The sequence below is a fragment of the Quercus robur genome, chromosome 2 (assembly GCF_932294415.1).
Source record: "Quercus robur chromosome 2, dhQueRobu3.1, whole genome shotgun sequence".
Taxonomy (NCBI): Eukaryota; Viridiplantae; Streptophyta; class Magnoliopsida; order Fagales; family Fagaceae; genus Quercus; species Quercus robur.
The window spans coordinates 87,348,959-87,370,053 of NC_065535.1; the positions used below are offsets into that span (position 1 = coordinate 87,348,959).

General features: G+C 31.7%; 1 protein-coding gene across 1 annotated transcript; it reads left to right on the plus strand.

The window, feature by feature from the left end:
• Positions 1 to 918: 918 nt before the first annotated feature.
• On the plus strand, positions 919 to 5,289 carry LOC126715604 (bHLH transcription factor RHL1-like). Its single transcript, XM_050416294.1, has 7 exons — positions 919 to 1,776; positions 1,886 to 1,987; positions 2,078 to 2,233; positions 2,568 to 2,633; positions 3,261 to 3,326; positions 3,548 to 3,616; positions 4,466 to 5,289. The coding sequence occupies exons 1-7, from the start codon at positions 1,207 to 1,209 to the stop codon at positions 4,868 to 4,870; spliced, it is 1,434 nt and encodes a 477-aa protein (XP_050272251.1). The 5' UTR covers positions 919 to 1,206; the 3' UTR covers positions 4,871 to 5,289.
• Positions 5,290 to 21,095: the final 15,806 nt, after the last annotated feature.

Here is a 21,095-nt window from a genome sequence, read left to right on the forward strand (position 1 = left end):
ATCAAACTAGACTATATGTCCAAGATTGGTTATATTCTTGTTGAACAAGCTAGAGCTTGTTTACTTGATTTTTTTTTCACATATATAATAAACACAACTTCTTCGTTTTCTTATTCTTTAATAATCTTTTCTTACATCATCCTAAGATTCCAATTAGTCATGGTTTGACTAACATTAATTTCACACAATCACACCATTTATACTATTTTTTTATGCTCCAACCACAATATGTCAGTTTAACATTTATGAAAATTTTTATATCATTAACTTATTGTTACAATTTAAGATTTAAGACCGTATTGAAGGCAAGGAATGCCATCAAACCATTAAACCATCAGCCTCTTTAAATTTTAAGTGAATGCATTATGCATATAGATATTTTCCTTTTAAAAGATTAAGAGTTGCATGGTCTAAAATAACCTATACGCATCCTCAAAAAAAAAAAATTAAATTAATATATAAATTTTTTTTTCCAAACAGAACCCAAGCTATTCACAAATGCTTTCTCTCACATGTAAGTTACAAGTGAGAGAAAGCATTTGAGTTTGAACTTGACTCTAAATAAAATTAAATAAATAATCTTTTGATGAACAATTAAATAAATAATCTTGAAGCTTTAATAAAGGGAAAAAAATAAACTTTCCTAAAAAAAGCCTAACTCAATCATTTTGTTTGATTGGAAATTAAAACGCTTGAAGAGCCAATGAACATATTAGTAGTATTTAGGTTCATCCAAATATATATATATATTAGTAGTTTTTCTTTTTTTTGGCTGGATAAATATTAGTAGTATTTAGCACCCACATATGACCCTTGAGTATGACCAAATAGCCCAAAGTTCCCAAACCACACCTTAAAAAATATAAAAGAAACAAACAAAGCATAGCAAAGCAAAACCCAAACAAGAAGACATCTGGCCAAAAAAAACCAAAAACAAACAATCCCTAGCTACTTTTGCTATTTAATATCCCCAGACAACAACACCCCAGGGAAGAGAAAGAGAAAAAAGAGAAAGATAGAGAAACCCATCCATCCATCACACAACACAACACAACACAACAACTTGGATCAGCTCCCCAAAACATTCATAAACCCAAAATGCCTGCTCTTTGTTTCAATCACTTCTCATTCCCCTAGAGACCCAGCCAAACATTCACAGCTCTCTCTCTCTCTCTCTCATATTCCAACACAAACAGTTTCTCAGATATGCAACCTTGTAGCAGAGAAATGCAAGGAATGAACTCCCTCTTAAACGCAACTCAAATCTCACTCCAAGACCTCCAAAATCATCATCATCATCAACAACAACAACATCAACATCAACAACAGCCACAACAGATCCAAAACTCTCAGATTCAACACCTCCAGAACTCACACTTCGACCCCAACAACACCCACGATGACTTCTTGGAGCAAATGTTCTCTACCATCCCTTCGTGTGCTTGGCCTGAGCTCAACCCCAAAACCCCGTGGGACCTCAAGCCCAGAGACCTCTCCGAAGAAACGCCACCGTCTAACCCTGACAACAATGTTCCTTACCAGTTCGACCATGACTCTTCCACCCTCGCTTCCAAGCTCCGTAACCATCAGATTTCCGGCGTTACTAAGTCCTCCGCCGCAGCTGCCGCCGCTGCCATCATGCTCCAGCAGCAACTCTTCATGTCTCGCGGTGCCGGCGCCGGAGCCGGCGAGTCTGGTCTGATTCAGATGCCGCTTTCTTTGGGTGCCTCCGACGACGTCGTTGATGGGTCCTCGTCTTTCAAGTCTCCCAATACGGTGAGTTTTGACTCTTTTGAGTTTGAGTTTACAGTAACCGTTTGTGCTTTGAGTGGTATTAATGTAAAATAGTGGTGAATTATGAGGGTGTTTTTGTTTAATTTACCAGGGAGGTGAGGGTTCGGTTCAAGCTCTGTATAACGGGTTCACTGGATCTTTACACGGGCCGGGTCAGACTCCGAACCAGGCTCAGCATTTTCACCATCCTCAGGTACGTTCACTTTTAAGAACATAGTAACAATTTAATTTGTTGATTTTTATTTATTTATTCATTTAAAAAAAAAAATTGGTTATTTGATAGGGTGGACAGGTTCAGGGTCAGAACTACGGGGCTCCGAGTGGAGTGATGAACCAAGGTCCAGCAAGTGGGTCAGCCGGAAGTGCACCGGCTCAACCAAGACAGAGGGTTAGGGCTAGGCGTGGTCAAGCCACTGACCCACATAGCATCGCCGAAAGAGTACGTTTTTTTTTTTTTTTTTTTTTTTTTTTTTACTGACTGACTTTTTGGTTGTCCTGAAAATGAAAGCTAATAATTGAGTTTTTTGTTTCATCTCTTTAATACTATTAACCACCACTGTTCACTGCTTTACTAAAAATAATAAAGAATATCGTATTTGTTTTTGGTTTTGGTTTTTGTTTTTTTTTTGTCGTACAAATGAAAAGTGTGAAAATACATCAATTTTTGTTTTCTTTTCTTTTACGTTATTCTGAGCAACAAAACGGAAACACATTGGGTTTTGTTTTGTTATTCTTCTCTGAAACTGTGGGTGGTTTTTTTGTGATGCTGGCAGTTACGGAGGGAGAGAATTGCAGAGAGAATGAAAGCCCTGCAGGAACTGGTTCCGAATGCCAACAAGGTAATACGAACAAAACCCATTAAATTATTTTATTTGTTTATTATTTAATAATTAAAGATAAGCATATTAAATATCACAATTTTTAAATATATATACATAGCTTCTCAGTTCCCAATTCTGACTATGGGCTCCGTAACCGGCGGTAACAGTGAACTTCATGGGAATATTTATTGAGATTTTATTGGGTCATTTTCGTCATTCAGTTTTAGTATTCAGTTTCGCATATAATAAAACTTGGCATTTTTTTTTCTTTTTCTTTTTTTTTTTGTAGTGATGATAAATAAAGCAAGTATTATTCTTGTCATTAACTTTTTTTATTTATAAAAAACTTACTAATGAGGTAGGCTTAGCAAAATATCTTTTTTATTATATTTATATTTTTTCAATGCATAATTCAAAAAAAAAATTAAAGAACCTGAAAAGGTGTGGTTGGTTCCTAACCCCTACTTTAGGGCTAGATTAGTATTTGAAGCATTAATTGACACTTTATTATTTGGAAAAGAATATTTTAGTTTGTTTATATTGTTCTTTTTTAAAAAAAAAATTCGATATGTGATCTGATTAAATTAAATTAATGGAATTAAATAAAAAAATAAAAGATATTGATCTGGGGTTTTGGAATGACAGACAGACAAGGCTTCAATGCTGGATGAGATCATAGACTACGTGAAATTCCTCCAGCTTCAAGTCAAGGTTAAAGGATGCCCTTCTCTACTTTCTCCTTCTTATATTCTGTACTTGTTGTGGATATTATATTAAAATAATAGGGATGATTCCCTGTGTTGACATTGTTTTTTAGATGATGATTAATTTTTTATTAAGTTGTATGTATGGGGTTTCTGAAACTAAAAAAAATTCCATAGCTTTAATTAAATTTTCTTTCCTTATGTGTGTGTCTCTCTCCCCGGATACAGGTTCTGAGCATGAGTAGATTGGGCGGTGCAGCTGCTGTTGCTCCCCTTGTTGCTGATATGTCTTCTGAGGTATTTCAATCAAAATACCACTCTAAAATTCTTATAATTCAACTATCCAATTACATTATCTAATAAATTATATCATTTTATTTAAGAACTCTGAAAAAATCACACTATTTTTCGCGTATAGTTTTTTTTTTTTTTAAATTTTTAATGAGACACTATAACTCAATACCATCATATAAATGAATTATTCAATTAAAGCTTAAGTTATAGTACGTAAGGAACAGAACTGTATAGCTCAATACAATCATATAATTGAATTATTCAATTGAAAACTTAAGTTATAGTGCGTAAATACAATCATATAGTGGAATTATTCAATTGAATGCTTAGGTTATAGTACGTCAGGAACGGAACTGTAAGGAACGGAACTGTAACTCGATGATGGATGATAATGTCATATAGTGGTTTTTAATTATGTTGGCAAACCAAACCAAAACCCTTTTTGATATTTTAAGATTTAAAAAAAAAAAAAAAAGAAAAAAAAAAGAACATAAGATGCATTCCAAAACAAGAAATGAATAAAAATGCGGAAAATGTTGATAAACACAAAACAGTTATGGTTCCTGTAACATAGCACCCACCACCACATTACCCACCACCTAGCTCTCCACGTTGGCAAACTCTCCAATCAATCACTCAACACACCACAAAAGGACAAAACAAAAGTAGCACGCGTGCCCACTTTCTCAGATTCCCCTCTCTCTCTCTCTCAACAAATAAGCTTTTCACACTCGAACCCTTTTTTCCCTATCTATCTCTTTTTCATTTTCCTTTTCCTTTTTCCTTCTCTAACTAAAACTCTAATCAATAATCATACACCTTTGGTGTTTTTTTTTTTTTTTGTCTTTGTAGGGTGGCGGTGACTGTATCCAAGCGGGTGCCAATAGTGGGGCCCTCGGTCGCAACTCTAACGGCAACCAAACGGCGCCATCTAACGACAGCCTAACGGTGACGGAGCACCAAGTAGCTAAGCTCATGGAAGAAGACATGGGCTCCGCCATGCAATACTTACAAGGCAAGGGTCTTTGCCTCATGCCCATCTCTCTTGCCACTGCTATCTCCACGGCCACGTGTCACTCCAGGAACGCCATGATCAACAACCACAACAACAACATTAACAACAACCCACTTCTCCAATCCAACGGTGAGGGACCATCCTCGCCAAGCATGTCCGTGTTGACCGTGCAATCAGCTACTATGGGTAACGGCGGCGGTGACGCTTCCGTTAAGGACAACACGTCAGTTTCCAAGCCTTAAAAATGGCGTTAACTGACTTTTCAACTGCAACAACAAAAAAAAGAAAAAGAAAAAAAAAAAAAGGATTTTTCAATGGCAGTCAAAGTCTACGAAAATAAGGTTTCAGCTACAGAGTGTTCAACGACGCCGTATTTACGTAGACTTTGGCTAAAGCTAACTTCACCAAGTATCACCACCTCTTGTTTATCTTTGTTGGGTTTAGGTTCGTGTTAATTTTATTTCCCTTTATGTTTTTTATTTTTCCAATGTAATTTTGTTTTGTTTTTTTTTTTAATGTGATACTGATTTGGTTCTTCTATCATGTTCAAAACGTTAAATGGAAGCGTTTTCAATACGAGGCCATGATGTTATTATGAAATCATCATTAGAGAATTTAAACTCATCAAAGTAATAATTACGTTTTAATATTTTATGGATCATCAGCAGGGTGTGGTCTTTATCTCAAAAGGAGTGGTGTCTTTGGTTTTAATTTATTTGGTTTTTGTTTTTAGTAGTACTACTACTTTTTGCTAATAAAGCTGTTTGCTTTGTGTTTAGTTATGGGTTGGTCTATGAATAGAAAAGTTAATTATAAGTGCAAGGGGTGAATTAGAGTTCAAGTCAACGGCGTGTCGCTTTTGGTTGTGTTCGTTTGTGATAAACAAATGGGGTTTTGAAAAGCCATCGGCAGAGAGGTACAAAAGTTGGTCTGTTTGTGAGGTGAGGTGAGGTGAGGCTCACTCTTGGCCACGAATGGCATTCCTTATATTATTATATTGTCTATTTGCTTCATCTTCATGTTTTTTTAAGGGCAAGGTGGGGTTGGGGCATCTCATTAGCTCATATTTTTTTGTTTTATCTGCCACCGAGTGTCGGAGAACTCATCAACTACACAAGGATTGACCACATCATTGTAGATAAACTGATTGAAATATATTATAAATTCAATGGTTAACAACAAGAGGTGGAGGATTCATTTGTTGTTTATATTGAAATACTTTCTTTTCTTTTTTTTTAATAAATTTTATGGTTACAACGAGAAAGCTGTTGGCCAAATTAAACTACGGCCTTATAACTTAAATTCAGTAAGTCAATAAGCTCATATAAACTAGTTCACCTACAAACAAGCCTGAAATGAAGTGGTTTACTAACCAGGTTTGGGATTGGAAATCTCTATTGGGTTGCTGACGAGGAGGTCTAATTGCTTCAACAATGAATGAAGCAGTTCAATTGGAGTTGACCAGTATGTTAAAAGAACAATGATGTATGTGCCAAAAAAATTGAGGAAATTTTTGAAACATACGTTGTATCCAGACAATTGCATGGGTAAAGAATGCAGATATCATATACCTCAAGGAGAAGTTAGAAAAACATTAAAGATTGGTGGTGGTATGGTTTACTAAATCCATTAGTCTTTGTTTCATTTGCTTGATTAAACGGATGGAGATCATTTTTTATCGTCAGCGATGGAGATCATTTATGAACAGTCTTGTTTCATGTGCTTGAACAAATAGATGAAGGTCATTTTGATGTTTCACGATGTGGAATATAGAACTAGGACTTGTAATGTTCACAAGTTCCAGAGTCAAGATTTGAATGGAGAAGAAGTAAACATTATAAATGACACACATATGAATGCGCATGACTTTTGTTAACAAGTGCCATCATGCTTTCGTTAAAGAGAAATCTATTTAGTCTCACTATGTTAAAATACAATAAAAACAAATAAACATATACTTTGTTAAACTGATTGACTACAATAATAACTTCATCCTTAATTAATCATTACATTAAGGCTCGTTAACCTAACCCTATGGCTATATATATATATATATATATATATATATATATAATATTTGGCACTAATTTAAAAATAAAAAAATCCTTCATTTGAATACTAAATGGTTTTTTAGTACAAGCATGGGCAAAGATACATATATTATCATTGAGTTGACAAGGTGCTTTTTTTTTTTTTTCCTTCATTTCATTTTTTATGGTAACATTTTCTCTTATATTAGCTAAAGTTTTGAATCATTTGTGGTTTCAAAGATTTCATTGGTTCTATTAATTTTTTAAGTAAACAATTAGGTAATTTATAATGTAAATAAATTTTTTAAGAATTTCACTAAGGAGATGATAATAGATTAATTTTATTTTATGAAATATCATTATTGAGTGTAACTTTGATTTGAGATTTTAATTTCTTATTTAATTTTTTTACATGTCTAATATCAAACTAAAAATATTTGTGTACTCACTACAATTTAAAATACCATAAGTGATCTTTAAACTTATTTAGCGTGTGTATATATATAGATATATAATGATAAAAGAATTGCAACCAATAATTCAAAATTTTAATCTAAATATAATGAACTTTAACTATTTAAGAAAAAATTAAGAAAAAAACCAATTTAGTAGCATTGAAAATCTATAAATATATTTATATGTGCTTTGATTTATTTTTAAAAAAATTCACAATGCTCAATATTTTTTTTTTCTTATAAAGTCCGTAACTTTGATCTCTAATCATACAAAATGTGTATGAGAGGGCTAAAAATGGTGTTGTGCGATTGCCAAAATAATTTCTAAAAAAAAAAATGAAAGGAAAAAAGAACCGGATAATAATAATCACATTTGTAACAATTAACAGTTCACAAATTGATCACAAATGTGAGTTGAATCCTAAATATATAAAAATGTAGTAGAACAATTTGTTGGGTTTAGTTAAAAGAGAGAAGTAGTATTTAAATCCTACTACTTAAGTACTTATAAAAGTGATGTTAATAATTCTAAGAGGGTTTTTTATATAATTTTTTTTAATAATTAATATAAGAGTTATGAGTCTTGTAACGCAACTAGCACATCTTAGTATTTCCAATAATAAAATTTAGGATTCAAATCAACCATTTCCTAAGGTGTTGACTTAGTAGTTCCTAAGGTTTCATGATATTCATAAGATCCTAGGTTTGAAACCGTTTGTCAGCACCTTGAGATCACTCCTATGAGATTCTTCCCTGTAATAAGAGGACTAAATACACTCAAATAAATAGTCAGATATTCGAAGATGTCTAGATACCCTCGTTTGTCAAAATATATAATAATAATAATAATAATAATAGATGTAAGGGGACAAGGTTTTACTTTTTACGCCCTAGGGGGTGCAGGTGCAATTTCCTCTTTGTCTTTGCCCTTGTGGATCAAATAAAATTGTGATTATAAGCATAAGAATTCTTTCTTTCTCTTTTTTCTTTTAAAAAATAAATAAATAAAAAGAAAGGAGTTTTGATGAGCATGTTTTCAGGTTTATCACTTGAGGCATCAGGCGTGTATAGCAAAAACGTAATCTCATTACGTGGAAGATAATACCATTAAGGAAAGTAACACCATTTAATGATTACGAAAAAAAAAAGAAAGAAAGTTAAATTGGGTTGCTGACGAGGAGGTCTAATTGCTTCAACAATGAATGAAGCAGTTCAATTGGAGTTGCCCGTATGTTAAAAGAAAGAGAAATGCTATGTCTACAACATTTCTACAATATTTTTACAACAAATCCTAAGTGGCAAGTTGTTACTGGTTGTTTTTGTTGGGGCAAAAAAGTAATCTTAGTGTTAGTTTTAAATTTGAACCAATAACAACTAACCACCCATGATTTGTTGTAAAAATGTTGTAAAAATATTGTAGACGTAGTATCTCTCTAAAAGAAATGATTAATTGCCAAAAAAATTGAGGAAATCTTTGAAACATACGTTGTATCCACTATCCAGACAAGTGCAGGGGTAAAGTAGGTAGGGAGGCAGATATACCTCAAGGAGAAGTTAAAAAAACATTATAGATTGGTGGTGGTATGGTTTACTAAATCCATATGTCTTTGTTTCATGTGCTTGATTAAACGGATGGAGATCATTTTTGACGGTCAGCGATGTGGAATATATATATATATATATATATATATATATAACTAGACTTATGAACAGTTCTTATAAAAAAAAGGAAAAAAAAAAGACTTATGAACAGTCTTGTTTCATGTGCTTGAACAAATAGATGAAGATCATTTTGATGTTTCGCCATGTGGAATATATAACTGGGACTTGTAACGTTCACAAGTGCCAGAGTCAAGATTTGAATGGAGAAGAAGCAAATGTTATAAATGACACACATGTCACATGACTTTTGTTAACGGATGTTATCATGTTTTTGTTAACAGGTGTTATTATGCTTTTGTTAAGTGGCAATCTATTGACTCTCACTATATTAAAAAGCAATAAAAACAAATAAATAAATACTTCTTTAATTGATCTACGTGTGATTACACCCAAAAAGCTGATTGACTATAATAATAACTTCATCCTTAATTAATCACTACCTTAAGGCACTCGTCAACCGAACCTTATGACTATATATATAATATTTAGCACTAATTTAAAAATAAAAAATCCTTCATTTGAATACTAAATGGTAGTATTTTAGTACAAGCATGGGCAAAGATACATATATTATCATTGAGTTGACAACATGTCTTTTTTTTTTTCCTTGATTCATTTTTTATGGTAACATTTTCTCTAATATTAGCTAAAGTTTTTAATCATTTATGGTTTCAAAGATTTCAGTGGTTCTATTAATTTTTTTAGTAAACAATTTGGCAATTTATAATGCAAATAAATTTTTTAAGAATTTCACTAAAGAGATGATAATAGGTGAACTTTATTCAATGAAATATCATTATTGAGTGTAACTTTGATTGGAGATACTAAATTCTTATTTAATTTGTTTACATGTCTAATATCAAGCTAAAAATATTTGTATACTCACTACAATTTAAAATACCATAAGTGATCTTTAAAGTTATTTAGTGTGTGTATATATAAAATGATAAAAGAATTGCAACCAATAATTCAAAATTTTAATCTAATATAATGAACTTTAACTATTTAAGAGAAAATTAAGAAAATAAACCAATTTAGAAGCATTAAAAATATATAAATGTATTTATATGTGCTTTGATTTATTTATTTTATTTTTAAAATCACAATGCTCAATTTTTTTTTTCTTATAAATTCCGTAACTTTGATCTCTAATCATACAAAATATGTGTATGAGAGGGCTAAAAATGGTGTTGTGCGATTGCCAAATAATTTCTAAAAAAGGAAATGAAAGGAGAAAGAACCGGATAATAATAGTAACATTTGTAACAATTAACAGTTCACAAATTGATCACAAATGTGAGTTGAATCCTAAATATATAAAAATGTAGTAGAACAATTTGTTGGGTTTAGTTAAAAGAGAGAAGTAATTTTTAAATCCTACTACTTAAGTACTTATAAAAGTGATGTTAATAATTCTAAGGGGGTTTTTTATATAATTTTTTTAATAATTAATATAAGAGTTATATGTTTTGTAACACAACTGACATCTCTTAGTATTTTCAATAAAAACATTTAGGATTCAAATCAACCATCTCTTAAGGAGTTGACTTAGTGGCTCTTTAAGTCTCATGATATTCATGAGATCCTAAATTCAAAACCCCTTGCTAGCACCTTGGGGTCACCCCCATGGGATTCCTCCCTATAATAAGGGAACTGCATACATCCGAGTGAATAGTCAGATGTTTGAAGAAGTCTAGATACCCTTACTTGTCAAAATAATAATAATTGATGTAAGGGGACATGGTTTTTCTTTTTACACCCTAAGGGTGGGGTGCAATTTCATCCCCCCCCCCCCCCCCCACACCACACCCATTGGATGGAATTATCATTGGACCGGGGGCAATGGCCCACCACCACCACCACCCCCCCCCCCACCCCCACCCCAATTTAAAAATATATATATATTATTATATGTGTGTATTAATTTTAGCACTTTTGTTATATAAATTACATTTTTGTTTCCCTTAAATAATATTATTAATTTTTTTAAGCGTAATACTATACCCACAAACTTTTTTACAACATTTTTTCAAACTGTTTTGATAGCAAATTTTTATTAGTTCGCATAATGAGTCCACCACTCACATCATTTTTTTATTTACTAGTAACCACTTATCATATTAGTAATTTATAAAAATAAATAAATAAAAACTTGTATTTCTAGCATTTTCCTCATTTTAGTGACCATAAAAAAATTTACAGATCTAAAATCTAAAACAAAATATACAAGCCCACAAAAATAGCTTAACAATAAAAATTACCAATAGTAAAACTAAAAAAATTAAGTTCAATTAACCAATTTTATCCCAAAATAAACAACCATGCCCTTTAAAACATTCTATCAAAAATAATTTTGTTCTTACCCACATACAAAAATAAAATAAAAAATAAAAAATCTTAGCAGTTAAGTAGTAACAAAGTTAGAGCCAAGTTGAAACTGCTGCACATAGTCAACAGTAAAGTCAACCTCCCCTAACTCAAAGTTCTAACTTCGTTCCTGCCTACCCCGCCCCAATCCTCTTTGTCTTTGCCCCTGTCTATCAAATAAAATAGTGATTATGAGCAGAAGAATTCTTTCGTTCTTTTTTTTCTTAAAAAAAAAAAGAAAAAAGAAAAAGAAAAAAAAAAGAAAGGAGTTTTGACGAGCCTGTTTCAAGTTTATCACTTGAGGCATGTATTGCAAAAACCTAATTTTATTACGTGGAAGATAATACCATTAAGGAAAGTATCACCATTTAATGATTACGAAAACAAAAAAAAAACAAGAAAGTTAATAATACCATTAAAGGAAAAAACAAAAAAAGGTTCAAAACTGGGGGTACGGAGAGTTAGGTGAGTGGAAGCTAATCTTATTGTAGCCCACTATCATCGATCTTTGAATTATTTATTAAAAGAAAAAAGAAAGAAAGGAAAACTCATTGCTATTCTAAAAAAAAAAAACCGATTGCAGAGCTCATTGAGTATCCGTATTCACGATATAAGGTATCATTGGCCTTTATATCAGCTCAATCATATCAACTGTAATTTGATTACGGAGAGTACTGTACTTTTTCTTCTGGGTTTCCTCTCTTTTTTTTTTCTTTTTTTTTGGGGTTCAAATAAGTACAACATAAATGTTTCGACCTCTGACTTGCTAGTTATATGTATGGAGGTCTACATCAATTATTCTTTGATTCCAAACACCACCAGTTTGACCGCCCCACTTGGTGCATGTTTCAGAAAACTATCAACTGGGATTGTAATAAATTCTATCTTACATAAACCTAATACTGACTGAGAAATGAAAATGTGCAGAAAGACAAGAGTTGCGTGTGGGGAAGTATATGTAGTTTGAGTGAGGTGGTGTGCTCTGTTGTCGGGCGCATGCAAGGGGGAGTGAGTGCATCTGATCTTCCTTATCTTGGAGTCATACCAGAACAGACAGAATTTACAAAAACAAAAACAAAATTATGGTTATTTATATATTTATCCTTTATCCCTTTGGGGTTTAACTGAATTGTTTAAAAAGTTATAATTTATTTAAATAATATAACATCGTTTAATATTTTTCAGCCGAATAGGGAAAATTTGCATTATTGCCTCGCAAAATAGCAATAAAACTTTTCAGCCATTTGTAATTCGTGGTCTAATTATATGACATTGTACGTCGAACATGAGAGTTGCTATGAGTCAAATTTGGAAAAAAATAGTTAATTGTATAAGAAATACTTTACGAAGTTACACAGGGGCACCCCATATTTGCTGAATAGAGCACCTACTCTGCATAAGTTAGGCTAGGGGTGGAGTCAAGACTTGAAGTTAGAGAGGTGGCTTTGCTGTTGGTTGTGTGCGGTGACTCTAACCTCCGACTCTATTGCTTAACAGCCGATAATTTTTTTTTTTTTTTTTTTGTGGTTTTTATGTGTGTCTAGGTATGAACAAAATTATTTTGTTTCAAATTTTTTAAAAGGCCAGGTTATTTGTTTTTAATAAAATTGGTTGATTGAGTTTAATTGTTTTTAGATTTATTATTGGTAATTTTTGTTATTGGGTAATTTTTTGGGCTTGTTTATTTTGTTTTAAATTTTAGATCTAGCCTTTAAAATGAGGAAAATGTTAAAGTTACAAACTTTTTTACAAATTGTTAATATGGTGAGTGGTTATTAGTAAGTAAAAATGTAATATAAGTGATGGACCCAGATATAAACCAATAAAAATTTACTACCTTACCAATTTGTAAAAATATTCTAGAAAAGTTTGTAACTATAATAGTACTCTTAAAAGAATTAATGATATTGTTAAGGGGGCAAAGTGTAATTTTATATAACAAAATTGTTAAAATTGGTACCTATGTATTTAATTTTTTGAAAAATTAGGCGGGGCCATTGCCCCCCCTTGTCCAAGTCTCCCTCCATCCTTGGGTTAGGCATACAAGCATTCCACCCCATTTAGTGGAAGAGCGCATTATTTGTTTACATCCATTAGTTTGTAAGGGATTCAATGCAGATTTTGATGAGGATAAAATAATTGACATTTCGTGGTGTTTTGAGATATTAAAATTTCAAATTCTCCAACTGTAACTTAAAACACAAAAATCACGTGTTCTAAAAACGAAACGCAAAAAAATACAATAGCAAGCCCCATTATTATCTGAATACATTAAATTTATGAATTGAAAACAAATACAATTAGACCTCATTTGATAAGTTTTAACCTTTAGATATATTGATTAATGATTCAAATTGAATCCAAACCAAAGGTAAAGTAAATATTTATCTTATATTTGACTTGAATATGTTTAGAGGGAGAGAAGGGGCAATTTCCTCTCACCAACACCCACCCCCCCCCCCCCCCTTGGGCTCCCCTGCCCTTGCATGGTGTCCCTATGGGAGGGCAGTAAGTAGTAACATAATGAGGATCCATGTGTTGTCAATGGAGGGCTGGTGAAAAGGATTCATATGGAGATGGCAGTACTGCTGATGCGAGCTTGTGTAATGCAATGATTGTGAGCTATTGGAGGTGTGTATAGTGCAGTAATAATTATCTCATGTATTTGGCATATACATTATCTCTCTCAAAATATATTGATCCCTCAAATTTGGAAAAAAATAGTTAATTGTATAAGAAATACTTTACGAAGTTACACAAGGGCACCCCATATTGCTGAATAAAGCATCTGTTCTACATATAGGTTAGGCCAAGGATCGATGGAACCAGGACTTGAAGTTAGAGGGGTGGTTTTGTTATTGGTTGCGTGTGGTGACTCTAGCCTCCGGCTCTATTGCTTAACAGTTGGTGATTTTTTATTTATTTATTTGTGGTTTTTATGTGCGCGTCTAGGTATGAACAAAATTATTTTGTTTAAAAATTTTTAAAGGGCCAGGTTATTTGTTTTTGGTAAAATTGATTGATTGAGCTTAATTGTTTTTAGCTTTATTATTGGTAATATTTGTTGTTGGGTAATTTTTTGGGCTTGTTTATTTTGTTTTAGATTTTAGATCTAGCCTTTAAAATGAGGAAAATGTTAAAGTTACAAACTTTTTTACAAATTGTTAATGTGGTGAATGGTTATTAGTAAGTAAAAATGTAATATAAGTGATGGACCCAGATAAAATCCAATAAAAATTTACTACCTCAACAGTTTGTAAAAACATTGTAGAAAAGTTTGTAAATATAGTAGTACTCTAAAAAGAATTAATGATATTGTTAAGGACAAAATTGTTAAAATTGGTACCTATGTATTTAATTTTTTGAAAAATTAGGGGGGGCCATTGCCCCCCCTTGTCCAAGTCTCCCTCCATCCCTGGGTTAGGCATACAAGCATTCCACCCCATTTAGTGGAAGAGTGCATTATTTGTTTACATCCATTAGTTTTTAAGGGATTCAATGTAGATTTTGATGAGGATCAAATAATTGACATTTCGTGGTGTTTCGAGATATTAAAATTTCAAATTCTCCACCTATAACTTAAAACACAAAAATCACGTGTTCTAAAAAAGGAAAAGCAAAAATATACAATAGCAAGCCCCATTATTATCTGAATACATTAAATTTATGAATTGAAAGCAAATACAATTAGACCTCATTTGATAAGTTTTAACCTTTAGAAATATTGATTAATGATTCAAATATTTATCTTATATTTGACTTGAATATGTTTAGAGGGAAAGAAGGGACAATTTCCTCTCACCACCACCACCCCCCCCCCCCTTGGGCTCCCCTACCCTTGTACGGAGTCCCTATGGGACGGCCGTAAGTAGTAACATAGTGAGGATCCATGTGTTGTCAATGGAGGGCTGGTGGAAAGGATTCATATGGAGATGGCAGTACTACTGATGCGGGCTTGTGAAATGCAATGATTGTGGGCTATTGGAGGTGTGTATAGTGCAGTAATAATTATCTCATGTATTTGGCATATACATTATCTCTCTCAAAATATATTAATCCCACAATTTGTAAGACTCAAATGGTTTGAGAGTGATGATACATATGTCAATGCACAATTAGGGTAGAAGGAGGAGGTTATGGGGCAGTGCCTCCCTCGCTTTTGGAAATACACATCTCCTACTAAAGAAAATGTTATTAAATTTATCTATGACCCCCTTAAATTTTAAAAGATTGTACTAAATTCATGTAAAACATTGATGCATCATTTTCTCTTTTTATTACTCTCAAACCATACAGAACTTATTAAATAAAAATCTGTTAAAGATACATGTTTTTTTTTTTTTTTTTTTAATTTTAAATAAGTAAAATTCTTTAATAGAAGTCTTCTTTAACAAAACTCTATTGCATTTTGAGGATAGGGACATTGTATTTTCATTTTTTTATTTCCAAAAGAGAGGACGATTGTGGTTTTTGTTATTGGCAGTTAGAGATCATTATTGCACATATCATTTATGAAAAATAATTTTTTCCTTGAGTTTTTGTTATCATCATATTTAAATATATTGACTTAAATAGGTTTAGGCATGTAAAGTGACATTTATAATTTAAATTATTTCACATTAATTAAACTTTTATATGTCAATTAGTTTTAATACTATGTATCCGTTTGGATATTAATGATAACGTTTGTTTTTTTTTTTTTTTGAGGGGATATTAATGATAACGTTGAGCATCTATGTTTTGGCATTTTTTTTAAGAGCATTTAATGCTTTTCCAATGGGTCCGTGTACTGTTCACGGGACCTACAACAAATCTCTTTTTTCAATAAAACTTTCATTAAAAATGGATTTCACGGCACTATTCACATATTTAAAAATCATTTAAATTTGCTACAGTATTTTCAGTTTTCAGCAAAATAAGCAGTATCCAAATACATCCTATATTAGACTCTAACATTGTAATCTCTAAATTATTTAACAAAAAAAAAAATTTGATCTAAAATGTTTGAAGAATATTAACTATGATCAATTTGATTTAGAAGACAATTCACAATTTATTAACTTACTTGATGAAAAAGTGTTTTGAGTTATGTAAGGACTAAGTTGAAGTTTTTTTTTTTTTTTTGGGTTATATATACGAGAAAATAACATCTATTAAATCACTTTACAAACATACTTTATACATATATTACGGAACATATTTTTTAGTGGTTTAAAATTTCTTGATATATTTAACTTGGTTTCCTTGAAATTTTTTTGACTTCATTGTTATAATGGTGCTCAATTTCAATTTTTTGAAGTTTGGAGTTTGATTGTGAGGTTGTGACTTATGAAAAATGTATTTTTGATTTGATTTTAAAGAAACAATCTCAACACTAAAAGTTTTCATAAACCTTTTCACACTATTCATATGTTTTTATGTTGTGATGGATTGAGTCGAGCATTATCTCAAATATGTTAATATGAGTAAGACTAAAAATGTGAAAAACTCGATGATTTATTTATTTTTATAAATTTTTTTTTTGATAAGATTTTTACAATTTTTTATTTTATTTTATTGTACCTAACAGGACTGGAATTTAATAGTTTTGAATCTCTTGAAATTTGCATAAGCAAGCACGGTCAAAGCGTATGTCGGGCACGGTCCCATAGCCTGCAGGGTGTACAATTTTAGCGTGTGGATCCCACTTTCATACTTTTGTACTGCGCGTGCTGCACGCTTTACCTCTATTTTGGCCAAACCTTAAGCCTACACCTACACGTACGCTGGGAATGATGACGTCACTCTTACGTGAAATCCACCTGTAAATCTATACAAAACTTTTTTCTTTTTTTCTTTTCTCCTCCAAAATTCCTAATATAGTTGGCACTTGTGGACGTTCTAGAAAATCTTTTTTTATTGGTTTATTAAATGGGTCCGGTTTCTCTCAACCAAAAAAAAAAAAAAAAAATTCCAGTTAATATATGTTTTTAAAGCACACATTAATCATTAATTTGAGAAAATTTTATGAAAAATTAAAAAATTTATCAAATAAGTTAATCACTTTTTTCATAAAAAATTGTTTAAAATAGTTTATTACTACTTTTCAATTTTAGCATAATTTTTTTTTTTTTACTACTTTTCAAAAACATTTATATAATTATTTATTTTACACTATATTTTATTGAAATATTATTTCTCTCTCTCTCTCTCTCTCTCTCTCTCTCTCTCTCTCTCTCTCTCTCTCTCTCTCTCTCTCTCTCTCTCTCTCTCTCTCTCTCTCTCTCTCTCTCTCTCTCTCTCTCTCTCTCTCTCTCTCTCTCTCTCTGAGTAAAGAAAGTATTAGAAAATAGATGCAAATACAATGGAAATTTTTACACAATTTTAGCTAAATTGATGTAGGTGATTTTTGGGGTTAAAGTTGCAAAATTGACCCCTTATGCTATTTATACATTTATTAACGTGAGTGCTCTTAGTATGTTCCTTTAGCCCTAGTAAAATTGAAAATGAAAAAAAAAAATTCAAATCCTTAAACTAATAAAAAATTTATTATGAAATTAATCATTAAACTATTCTTCTAATAAAAAGAACGCATCAACAACTATTATCAGTAACAAATTTCCTAAAAGCTGCCCTTAATTTCCACACACCTAAGTGGTTCAATAAATTACCATCATGTTTAGCAAAATCTTAAAACCAGTACCAAATTTTAACTTCCAATTGATATCTCAATTTATACTTTTTTCTTGTTCCTTAAACTTTTTTCAGCTATGTATGACTTTTTTGTTATAATTGTTATCGTAACTGACAATGGATAGAAATCATAAATTGATAAATCATAGGGGTTATGGGCAAACCCCAAGTGCATCACAATAGGTAGTGTATATCTAGCATGAAAATGAAAGCAAACAAAGCAAGAAGTGCAAACTCCCAAAACAATGAGGTCGCTATCCAGACTACATAGTGACAAAGTTGTGAGAAATGCTTTAAGCAATAAACAAAAAGATAGTAAGAATACCCATCAAAAAAAAAAAGTAAGAATAATAAATAAATGAGACAGTTGAGAGTTGAGATCTGCAAATTTGGGTTTCAGCAAGAGAATATTAAATATATAAGAAACCACAAACAAACAACACCTCTAAAAAAGAACCTAATAACTCCAAAACACAGAGAGCATCAACCATGGGAAAATTTGTTTAAAAGAAGAAATAAAATAAGCAAAATAAAAAATAAAAAGCTTTGCCTCCAATTCAAAGGAAAAGAAATTTAAGAAAGAAGTAGATGGGAGACTTGTGTTGTGTGACATAGTTGTCAAAGACAAGTCTACCACTATAAAGTACTCTATAAGTAGGTGAAATGTTACTTCATTTATTGTAAGAACATATTGAAAAATTCACTGGAATATATTTAACAGCTGGAGACATCAAAAAACATTGTAGAATTGTTTAGATTATTGGATCACATAAAACAAAATTGTTTATTAAAAAAAAAGGATCAAACTTCAAACTGAAATGAACACACATTTGACCTTAAGACTGCACAATTATGAGCCATAGCCTTGTGATAAATTTACACATAAGAGAGACATGTACTCCACTACTATCTCTTTTTTTCTTTTTGTGTGTGTGTGTGGCTAACTATGTATCAATGCAACGTAGAATATTGCCTGCCTCATATAATATCTGCCACGAGAAACTTTAAAATCATTTTGCCCATACATTTAATTACTTCAATAAGACAGCTTAAGCAATTATTTCTATGTCATTCACAAAGGAAAATTTTAAACAAACTGCAAGTTCAGATCAAAGAAACAGTCTGCAAAAATTTATAGTGACTATCCAGAGATAAAGAATTATAACATGCTAGCTGGTATTTGGCTTTCTTTTTCAAGGTCAATAATAGTTGTTTAAGAGCTTGTTTGATTAAGCTTATAATTAAGTTTTTTTTTTTTTTTTAATTAAAAACTTTCTTATATACTGCTTTTTAAAGTCTTACTTTTATTTTAGGCACAATTGTACTTTTACCCAGCATATTTTTCAACTAAATAAGATAATCAATCAAAAAAAAAAAAAAAAAGCTAATAAATAAAAGCTATCCCAAATGGACATAATCTGTTGCCTTCTCTCACAATTATTTTTGGAGAAACTAAGAGATACATTAAAGGCCATGAAATTTGAAAACTAGGTCTTAACTCAAATATAACCTACAAATACAATGGGTTTTTTTTTTTAGCTTTATAATACTACTCTCTTTGATAATAAAAAAATGGAGGTAAGGAATTCAGCCCATTAATTAATGGATGTATATCTTGTCGGGTTGGAGATTTTTCTATCAATTTGCAAAAGAAAAAAGTGTCTAGACAACTTTATTCGAGGCATAATATATAATAAATTAAAAAAAAAAAAATCAACTGCCCATTTCTTTTAATTACTAAAGTACAATGAGTCATTACCCAATGTCGAATGAGTGTTATTTGCTAAGAACAATGAGTCATTGCCAAATGTTAAATACCAAAAAAGTGGGGTCCTAAGAGGAAAATTTTGAACAGAATTCTACTCTAATTCTAAATTTCTAATATATTTCCATGGAATGATTGTTCTCAATTGAACCGTATCCATATGCGTAGCCCATTCACCATTACACTGGATAACACTAAAAATAGAAAATCTTAGCACCCTACACTTGGGGCAAGAAACACTAGGTCACATCATGTTAAATTTTTCTTAAAAATTTATACACATGGTACAACTACCTGTGTAACACAGTTTTTTTTTTTTAGAATGATGTGTAACACACAGTTGGTGCCTAAATTACGCAAATTTTGGACTACAAATCAAAATTACTTACTAGTAAAATGCATTCCCTCTGTTCTAAAATATATCAGAGTTTACAAATGGCAGAGAAAAAGAATTCAGGTCAAATCAAATTTAAGGGTAATATGGAAAATTAAATGGGTAAATGTTATAATTAATTTTACGATGGAATAATCATTAAAAGGTGGCTGTATACCTGTACTGGGTTGACTATCATAATTTGTATGTAAAACGAGCCCAGATTTTAGCCCATGGTTGTAGAAGATGTTACATATCCAAGGCCCAAAAAAAAATAAATAATAAAGGAGAGAGAGAGAGAGAGAGAGAGAGAGAGAGAGAGAGAGAGAGCAAGCAAAATGCACAGAAGCTTTCATAGTTTCATGTGAATCAGCGAAAAGCCTATATTTGCAAGTGAGTACGGTCAAATGGCTATAACTAAATTGGACAAGTACAAAGAAAGAAGGCCCATCCTCTGTCTCAATTTCTCAAACTTTAGAGTCCATTCGGTAATGTTATTCTAGTAACGTCATTTGTATTTTTTATAAATACGTGTAGGTAAAAAAGTGTGTGAAAATACGTTCAATATTGTTAAAAAACTGTTATTTAAATACATGTACCAAACAGACCCTTAATCATCTAAACTTCAACCCAGACGACACTCTCTTACGCCATATAATATAGGCTCTTAAATTTGGGGTCCAAGAAAAAGGAAACATATCGTTTGTACATGCAAACAATCTCTAAAAGTTTGCTTTGGGCCTCATCCTTGATACTTGAAGCTGGAAACATATCGTTTTTGTGTAATATAATCTAGTAATTATCCTTTTTCTTTCAATTTGGGGAGATGGCTGAGTGGACCCATGTACGAGGATCCCCGCTAAGCATCCATGGCTGAATGGTTAAAACGCCCAACTCATAATTGGCGAATTCGTAGGTTCAATTCCTACTGGATGCACGCCAATGGGACCCTCCAATAAGTCTATTGGAATTGGTTCTGTATCAATGGAATCTCATCATCCATACATAACGAATTAATGTGGTATATTCATATCATAACATATGAACATGCAAATAACCTCTAAAAACTCGCTTTGGGCCTAATCCTTGATACTTGAAGCTCTGTTAGGGGGAGCTGGTTATGAAAAGCAAAGCGCATAGACA